The following is a 10089-nucleotide window of genomic DNA, read 5'->3' as shown; positions in this document are numbered from 1 at the left end:
CTCTTACCTAGCACGGATCTGTTTAACTTATACCGGTTACTATGCCAAAGCTTAATTTTTTTATTAACAGTAATTTTTTTAATCATTTCCTGTTGGTCACAAGCCAGAATGTTTATTCATCTTTCCCTTACAGGGAAGCAGAAAACAACCTTGATAAGTCCGCCAAGGATATACCTCTAACAGTTCGCGGACCGAGTATTTTCACGCACACGGTTCTCGATCGACCACTTTGACCTGGAACAAGTAAGATGGGGAGCGTGTTGATGGTGAAACATCTGTGGCGGTAACAGAATGTATTTGGGTATTCTCCGAGCACTGACCAGAGCGCATTGGAGCCAGTCTGGAGTCCCCTGCCCACAGTCGTTTGCAACTGACGCACATGAGCAGGTCTTTGTACCCCTTCCGGAAATTGTTGTTGAAAACACCGTAGAGGACGCAGTTGATGCTAGAGTTGGTGTGGGCGAGCAGGATAGAAAAGGCGTGAAGCTCCATGGCGAAGGTGTCGTTTACATCTAAGACAACCATAAAGGCGTACGGCGTCCAGCAAAGTGTGAACATGACGAAGATGATGAAGAGAGTTCGCGCCAGTTTGATCGAGTCTTGCCTCTCCTTCTTTTGCTTCAGATCCGACTGGTCACCTGACTGAGCTATACGCTGCTTTGCCCGCCGTACGAAGAGGAATATCCGAGCGTAGCAGACGGAAATGACGATGAGGGGCAACACGACACCGACGAGCACGAAGAACAAGGTGTACGAGAAGTCAGCCGTGCGATCCCAGACGCACGAGCGGGTCTTGTGATCGAACACATGATCGCCCCAGCCGATGAAATTGGGCATCTCTAGGCAGAAACTGACCACCCACAGACCTACGACCATGACGATGCATTTCTTAGGACTGTAGATCTTGCTGTAGACCGACTGATGACAGATGTGGACGTAACGGTTGAAGCTGATGGCACCAATACTAAGAAGGGAACAGAAGCAACTGGTCAGGCAGACGGAAGCGACGATCTCACAAAGGACCGGATTCTCTATGAAATAGCGCTCGCCTTTAAACACACCTGAAAGCAGATGGAAACACATAAATATTTAATTATCTGTTTAACAGGTGTTCAATAGAGAGAGAGAGAGAGAGAGAGAGAGAGAGAGAGAGAGAGAGAGAGAGAGAGAGAGAGAGAGAGAGAGAGAGAGAGAGACAGAGAGAGAGACAGAGAGAGAGAGAGAGCATGACTTCTGAAACTGCAGTTGGAATACAAAGATGTAGAAAGTTGATAAGGCTCATTTGTTTTCTCCTCATTAAATCTTAGAAATAGAAGATATTTAGATAGATAGATAGATAGATAGATAGATAGATAGATAGATAGATAGATAGATAGATAGATAAGGCTCATTTGTTTTTTTGCTCTATCATTTCTCCACATTAAATCACATACAGACAAACTAAACCCTTGTGATTTATACACGTAAATGCTGGCTTACTTACCGACAATGCTGAAAGGATCCACAAAACCTGTCACACAGAGATCCGCTATTGCTAAGTTTACAATGAAAGTATTCTCGATGCTCCGAAGTTTCTGCAAGAATTGGAGAAGTATCTATATTTTAAAAACGAATATAAAACTATATCCATATCTATATATATATATATAGCTTTGAGTGCTGATACAAGTTTAGGCATTTTTTCGCATATGAGACATAAGTAGGGCATACGAAAGGCGTATAAAAAGTTTCTTAAAAGAAATGAATTGTTTATGTATTTTGTCATACAGTGGTAAATCAAGCGGTTGCTTCATTTGGTTTGACATGTGTAGTTGCTTGCTACATGTCGTCCCTGTGTGCTTTTCGAGAGTTTGAGAGTTTCCTTGAATGTGGAGGAAAGAGACACAGCTTGCATAAAATCGATAGTTCTTCAAGGTATTTTTATATTGGCTAAAACCAGGAGCGGAAAGAAAATCAATTTCCGTTCTACAGCAGTATAAATTCTGCATATATATATTTCAAACAATCAGTCGTTTACCTTGGTTTTACAAGAATAGCTACTTGTTACACCTACATATAGTCCCATGTAGTCTATGCTTTAAACCTAGAATAAGGGCCCGTCATTGAGAATGATGTGACGATGTTCAGAGAGACAAACATTTGTCAATGATTTAGAGTATTTATAGAGCTGTGACGTGTAATAAATTGCTCTTAACAGTAATGCATTTTTTTAACCTAATACTGATTAAACTATGAATAGTGGAGATGTGCAAGCTGCTGCTATTAGAGCCTTTGCATGAATAATTGGAACAAAACCCTAGATGGTGTAAGCTGAGAAAGTCCGGACATCAGACGACCTTTCACCATTTGCCTGCTATCACACTGTCGTCACTATTCTGTCTTTGCTCGCTTTGTAGTAGTTTTTATTTTTTCTTATTTGTGTCTTAGTTAACCTATTGGAGTAGGCGGAACAGAGAAAACTTGGCCAGTTATAACACGCAGATTGTATACTGTGTAATTCTAGTACATCAAAGTATATAAATAAACAAAGACAAATAATCTGTAATCGGTGCCTGAATCTAACGTTCTCCAGGGAGATGACCGATAGACAGGCCTGCATCATACATCTTCTATGACAGGCCATTTGGTTACTAGTCACCCCAAGGCGAGATCATGGTCACTCGGCCTAGTCACGCCTTGGCGATATCATAGTAACTCGCCCTGGTCACCCCATGGAGAGATCAACATACCAAAGTCACCCCCATACCAATGACACCTCCACACGAATGAAACCTCTATACCAAGGACACCTCCATACCAGTAACACCCCATACCAATGACATCCTATAACAATGACACCCTCATACCAATAAACTTCCATACCAATGACACCCAATATCAATAACACCCTCATGGCAATGACACCACCACACAAACGACACCCCATACCAATGTCCCCCATACCAATGACACCCTCCATATCAATAACACCCCCATAACCATGACACCAACACACCGAAACCCCATACCAATGACACCCCTATTCCAATGACATACGAATATCATACTCCATACCAATGTCTCCAATACCAAAAACACCCTCATACCAATGACACCACCACACAAATGACACCCCATACAAATATCCCCTCATACCAATGACACCTCCATACCAATGACACCCCATACCAATGACACCCCCATACCAATGACACCACCACACGAATGACACCCCATACCAATGTCACCTCATACCGATGACACCCCATACCAATGACACCCCCATAATAATGACACCTCCATACCAATGTCATCCCACCCAATGACACCCCTATACCAATGACACCACCATAGCAATGACCCTACCATACAAATGACACTTCCACACCAATGACACCTCCATGCCAATGTCACGCCATATCCATGACAGCTCCATGCCAATGACACCCTAATACCAATGACACCCTCATACCAATGTCACCTCCATACCGATGACATCTCCATACAGATGACACTTCTGCACCAATGACACCCCCATACCAATGACATTTCCACACCAGTGACACCCCACACCAATTGACATCTTCATACCAATGACACCCCATGCCAATGGCACACCCATACCATCAACACACCGATATCAATAACACGCCCACACCAATGACACCACCGTGCCAATGTCACCCCATACCAGTGACACCTCCATGCCAATGGCACCCTTTTACCAATGACACCACTATACCAATAACACCCCCTTACCATTGACATCACCACACCAATGACACCCCATACCAATGACATATTCATACCAATGACACCCGATACCAATGACACCTCTATGCCAACGGCACCCAATACCAATGACAATCCCAATACCCCCATACCAATTTCACCACCATACCAATGACGCCATCATACCAATGATACATCCATACAAATGACACTTCGACACCAATCACACCTCCATACCAATCACACCCCCATACCAATCACACCTCCATACCAATGTTCCCCAATACCAATAACACGCTCATACCAATGACACCACCACACGAATGACACCCCATACAAATATCCCCTCATACCAATGACACCTCCATACCAATGACACCTCCATAACAATAACACCCCATACCAATGACACCCCATACCAATGTCACCCCATACCAATGCCACCCCATACAAATGACATCTCCATACCAATGACATCCCATACGAATGACACCCTATACCAATGACACCCACATCCCAATGACACCTCCATACCAATGACACCCCCATGCCAATATAAGCGTCATGTCCGACATTTATATACCAGTCGTACTCCGTAAAGGGTCACCCCATACTAAACCCCATACCAATGACACCCCATACCAATGACACCCCATACCAATGACACCTCCATACAAATGACACTACCAATGTTCCCCAATACCAAAAACACACTCATACCAATGACACCACCACACGAATGACACCCCTTGCCAATGTCACTCTATACCAATGACACCTCCATAACAATAACACCCCATACCAATGACACCTCCATACCAATGTCCCCCTATACCAATGACATACTAATGACACCCCAATACCACCTCCATGCCAATGTCATCCTATACCAACAACACCTCCATGCCAATGGCACCCTTATACCAATGACACCCCTATACCAATGTCAACTCCATATCAATGACACCTCCATACCAATGTCCCCCAATACCAATGACACCCCTATACCAATGTCACCTCCATATCAATGACACCTCTATACCAATGTCCCCCAATACCAATGACACCCTCATACCAATGACACCACCACACGAATAACACCCCAGACCAATGACACCCCATACCAATGACACCTCTATACAAATGACACTTCCCACCAATGACACCCCCATACCAATGACACCACCACACGAATGACACCCCATGCCAATGTCACTCCATACCAATGACACCTCCATATCAATAATACCCCCATACCAATGACAGCTCCATACCAATGTCACCCCAAACCAATGACACCCCTATACCAATGAAACCACCATTCCATTGACATCTCCATGCAAATGACACTTCCACACCAATGACACCTCCATACCAATGTCCCCCCATACCAATAACACACCCATACCAATGACACCACCACACCAGTGACACCTCCATGCCAATGTCACCCTTATACCAATGCCACCCCCATACCACCTCTATGCCAATGCCACCCCATACCAATGACACCTCCATACCAATGTCACCCTTATACCAATGCCACCCCCATACCACCTCTAGGCCAATGCCACCCCATACCAATGACACATCCATGCCAATGGCACCCCCATGCCAATATAAGCGTCATGTCCGACATTCATATACCATCCGTAGTCCGTTAAGGGCGTTCCAAGTCGATAATCGCAAGATCCTTTTCCAAAACAACGTTTAACACTAGCTCCCAAAGACAAAGTTATGCAAGAAATTATACAAATAAGAAATAAAGCCGGTACCACACGAGAGAAGCGGTCATCAGTTTTCAGTGATGCCGGGGAGACAGTGGATATTCCAGGCATGAATTCCATATGAAAGTTCAAATTTGTAGTCGTATGACACACCCATACCAATAACACACCGATATCAATAACACCCCCACACCAGCGACACCCCACACCAATAACACCCCCACACCAATGACACCTCCGTGCCAATGTCACCCTTATACCAATTGCATCCTTGTCCCTTCTCTACAGACGTAAACAGGAATCGACTTCAGGTTTAGCAATTGGAGCGGCGACATGATCACTATGCCATGTGGCCAGTGTTTTATAATCAGTATCAGGTTGATTCGGTACACACATCCACATGTGTTCTACAACCAACAGCAATTTCTTCCATCACACTGTGAACGTTTAAGACGATCGCGGTCAGTCAACAGGGAAATGATTACAATTCTCTTCTGGGTGTTTTGGTAAAGGCGATAATTTCTTGTTCACTGAATACAGGCTAGAAACTATTCAGTATGACTGCTCAGTATTGGTCCATTCTCCAGCTAACGCATGCGTTTTTGTGTCAGTGGAAGAAATGAATCGTAAAGATAAGAACAAACGTATTAGACTTTGTCCTGACCTCACAACACGCTCGATTATTTGCCCTCTGCAGTATTTATTAAATACGTCCTAACTTGTGGTTCTGTTGTGTCTGACAATTCCAATAAATTAACAGAAACCACTGAAGCCCATACTGACACGACGGTTTACCTAAATTTCAAGGGTTGCACAGTTCCTGATAATGTGGGGGACCAGTAATGTAGGTTATAGACACAACAAATGTACCATACCAGATAGGTATTTGTCCATTTGATTGGTGTTTCAAGCCGCGTACAAGACTTTTCACAAGGCGACGATAAGGTATATGTCTGTATGCTTGGGTTTTAAGTTGAAATTGACAGCTTTTCAGTCATATGACGACGAGGATGTCATTAGGTGTGTGTACATATGCTTTGTCGTCTTCTGGCAGAGCGTGTCCAAGTCGCCAAAGTGCTCCAGCCGCTAAAGTAACATGCAAGACCCCAGACAGGACATCCCACCCAGTCACATTATTCACTGACAACTGAGCTAATCAGTCGGCTTTCCTTGCTCTAACCCCTCCGCACTGAGAGCCACGCAAGGCAGCAACAAATACCATTTTGAAAGTTTTTGGAAAGACCCGATTCGGTTATTATCCCTGGTCTTCCGACTACGAGGCGGGCTGCAATCATCAGTCAATTGAAGCAGATGATAAGGTTGGTAAGTCAACGAAACATGACCAGTGCCCAGTGTGTGGAACTTTACATCTCGATATCCGTCCAATATTAAAACCTCGCTCGAAAAAGCCATAGCTGGCGTTGAATCTAAAGTCATGTTTGCCAAGGAATTTTGTGTTTGCCAAGGCTACACTGTCAGTGTCCTAAATAGGAATGAATCTTGTGTCTTCGTTGTGATGGCGACAATAACATTTTATACAGTCATCTTGTTGTCCCATATATGTCTGAAGAGTTCGCGTGATGGTTAACACCATGTGATCAACCAGTTCAAATTTGAATGGCACGAATCTTGACCCGATTGGACAAAATCGGAAACAAAGACTTGTTATCGTATCAGACGAACGCTCTACATTTTCCGTTATATTTGACTTCCCAATCAGTTAATGTAGCATCTTTAAACAAAGTGTCTTACGAACGTGTGGCTTACGAATCAAAATACCTCTAGGCCTACTTCTGCGGGTTTTCGGGCTAGGAATTTTCTACTACCAAAAGCGTGTGAAAAATGTGGACAAGGTGATCACCAAACCTGTATAAATCTAAGCCCGAGATACCTGCATCTGAATCGCTAGGTGCAGAAGTCACTAATGTTATCACGGGTCGTTGATATCAAATATGGTGATGAAACGTTAGCAAATGATGTTAGAGAGAATCAATATCTTATGGAAGAACCAAATAACGAGTGCTTGGGATTTAACGTCGTACTTAACAATTTTTTATTCATAGAGTGCATGTAATGTGCCTCCTTTTTGCCTCGGATTTCCACCGCTCATTTATCTAGTGCCGCTTCACTGGGGCGACTTATCGAAGGCAAGTAAGCAGCCCCGCCCGAGCCATTACACGGATACGGCTCAACCAGCCAGTCGTTGCACTATCCCCTTTATGCTAGTCGCCAAGCGAGAAAGTTACAACTTCCTCTGTTAAAGTCTTAGATCTAACCCAACCCAGGACTGACCGCCGATCTACCGCCTCCCGAAACGGAGGCTCTACCAACTGTGCCACCGTTGGAGGTACAGGATCAGTGATATACGGTGCTAAAGGTATATCAAACCAGTTAGGTTGTACATGAGCCCTTACATACAATATAAAACCAATAAAAGACGATATAAATAATGTACGAAACGGCACGAATAATAATGAGCCATTTCAGACAATATGTGCTTACCACGAGTAATTTCAGGTACTAAGTCGTGTATTTTTCCACGCCAATCACTTACAACATCGATTGCAATGCAAATTATTGGTTTCACTGGAATATTGTACCAAGAGTGTGCAGAGAGATACTTGGTAGTTATTAATGAGATGGAACTTCATTAAAAGCTCACGACAAAATTATATTTCTTATTTGGCTGTTTGGGTATTCATATTTTTTTTCTTTTTTTGTTTGACCAACCATGCATTTAAACCGCTGATGCACCGTGAAAAGGTTGTACCTGTCCTTACAATAAAGGTTTCATCGATCAGCATAACTTGCTTTGACAATGCTTTGATCCAAAAGGGCCATGCGAGGTAAGCACGGGAATCAATTACACAGGGCAAACGTTAATTTTTGTTCTAAATCACCTGAATGTAAAGGCGAAGAAAATTAGTGCTTTAGGCATATATAAGGCACAGATATCATCGGAAGACAAAGAATAATAAGTTTACAAATAATTAAATCGGTAAAATACTGGTAATTCAGACGATCTCTAGGAACTATGAACATGTGGCATTCTATGAAATGTGGCTGAGGTATTTTATAGAAATTTAGGAAAGACATTATCCGTAAAACGAAGAAAAATAATGTTTGAAACAATGGGTTTTATAAATACTGGTAATTCAAACGATCTCTAGGAACAAGTGGAATTTTATATAAACGTGTCACAGAGAACATAGGATGCATGGCAAAAGAACCTGACGGTAGGAATGCAGCAATCGCATACATATTTGGAGACAATCTTTTATGGGAATAAATACAGGCTAATGGGCTGGTTAAACGAATAAATTGGATGCTTTTCCCTTTGTTTAGTGAAGTTCATGTATTCACGTCAGCAAATTACTGATTATATGGAGCTAACTGACGAGGTTTGATCAATATACGTCTGACACTGTACTGTTATCGCCTACCTTGTTAACGACAACGGTGACAATGATGAGTATGTTTCCTGTTGTGCCTATAGAAGTGGCCAGGACCAGGCAAGCTGTGTACAACAGTGCCACAACTGGACGTACGTGGAAGAGGTTAGACTCGGCGGACAGCGACGCCCTACTATCGTTGACGAAAATATAGCCCAGATCCATCTGGTTCCGTTCACACCCAAATCAGTTTTGATGAGACAAACAAAACCGCGACGTACTTAGAGAAGCAAGTTCTTTGAAGAAACAGTAGGGTTACCTTGGATGTCATCTGCATTTTATCTCATGAATATTCATAAGGGAGCTGGTGACGCCAGAATGCAGACACGACCAGTGGCTATGTGTGATTAGAGGAACGCTCGGATGTTCAAGGGAAACAGTCCATTCGCGGCGGACTTGCCCCGACCACCCCTACCATGGTCGGGACAATAATTTCAAAAAAAAAAAACAAAACAAACAAAAGAAACAGAAGCAGAACAAGAGTGAAGAAAAATTACCCAGCGCCTATAGATAAATAGAGATTGTGTTTTTATACTCCAAATGCGTATCAAGTCAATAACTTCCACCGCGTATTTATGGCTGTGACTTCGTGGTAGCCCAACTATATTTTGAAGCTTGGCGTGCAGGCTGCTGCCCAAAAAAACAGCTATAAAATAGTAATGTAGTATATTGAAAACACAGAACGAGTCGGAGAACCGGACTTGTGAGGGCTGGTATTCGCCTGTCAGAAACTGGCTCTTTTCTGACATAGGTTTACATTGAGTGGACGCATGAGTGTCACACAATAAGTTGAAGTAATTACACTTGTATAATTGCTTGCCGATCGATTTAGGCTATCAATACTTTCCAAAGATTGATTTTTTGGAAAGATTGAAAATTCAACGAACTGACTGACTGCAGTTTTGATATCAATGTTATCTGTATAATCCTTATCGGCATGCAAGACCATGAGGTCATTTAACCTAGACTGTGTCATGGTGGACGGCAGGTATGTTTTTAGCTCACGGAGAGCAGAGAAAGGCCTTTCGCTTGCTGCATTTGTGGCTGGCATGACAACGATCAGACGAAGCACAACGCTGCCACGACGTGTAGTTGCTGAATGTACTCTTTATTATTGTAGGCATTCAGAAACAGATCCTAAAGATTTCTGTATTGTCAGAACTCCGGGTGGTCAAACCTGTCTGGAATTGTTTTGGAGA

At 43.0% G+C, this 10089-nt stretch overlaps 1 protein-coding gene across 1 annotated transcript; it reads right to left on the bottom strand.

Moving 5' to 3' along the window:
* Positions 1-201: 201 nt before the first annotated feature.
* On the bottom strand, positions 202-9055 carry LOC135473568 (melatonin receptor type 1C-like). The gene is made up of 3 exons (XM_064753424.1): positions 8882-9055; positions 1484-1574; positions 202-1061 (listed from the first exon to the last, which is right to left on the bottom strand). Exons 1-3 carry the CDS (start codon positions 9053-9055, stop codon positions 202-204), a joined length of 1125 nt encoding a protein of 374 aa, XP_064609494.1.
* Between the last annotated feature and the right edge of the window lie 1034 nt (positions 9056-10089).

Source organism: Liolophura sinensis, chromosome 8 (assembly GCF_032854445.1).
Source record: "Liolophura sinensis isolate JHLJ2023 chromosome 8, CUHK_Ljap_v2, whole genome shotgun sequence".
Lineage (NCBI taxonomy): Eukaryota > Metazoa > Mollusca > Polyplacophora > Chitonida > Chitonidae > Liolophura > Liolophura sinensis.
The sequence above is the reverse complement of the archived record's forward strand: the minus strand, read 5'-3'. Positions and strand labels throughout refer to the sequence as shown.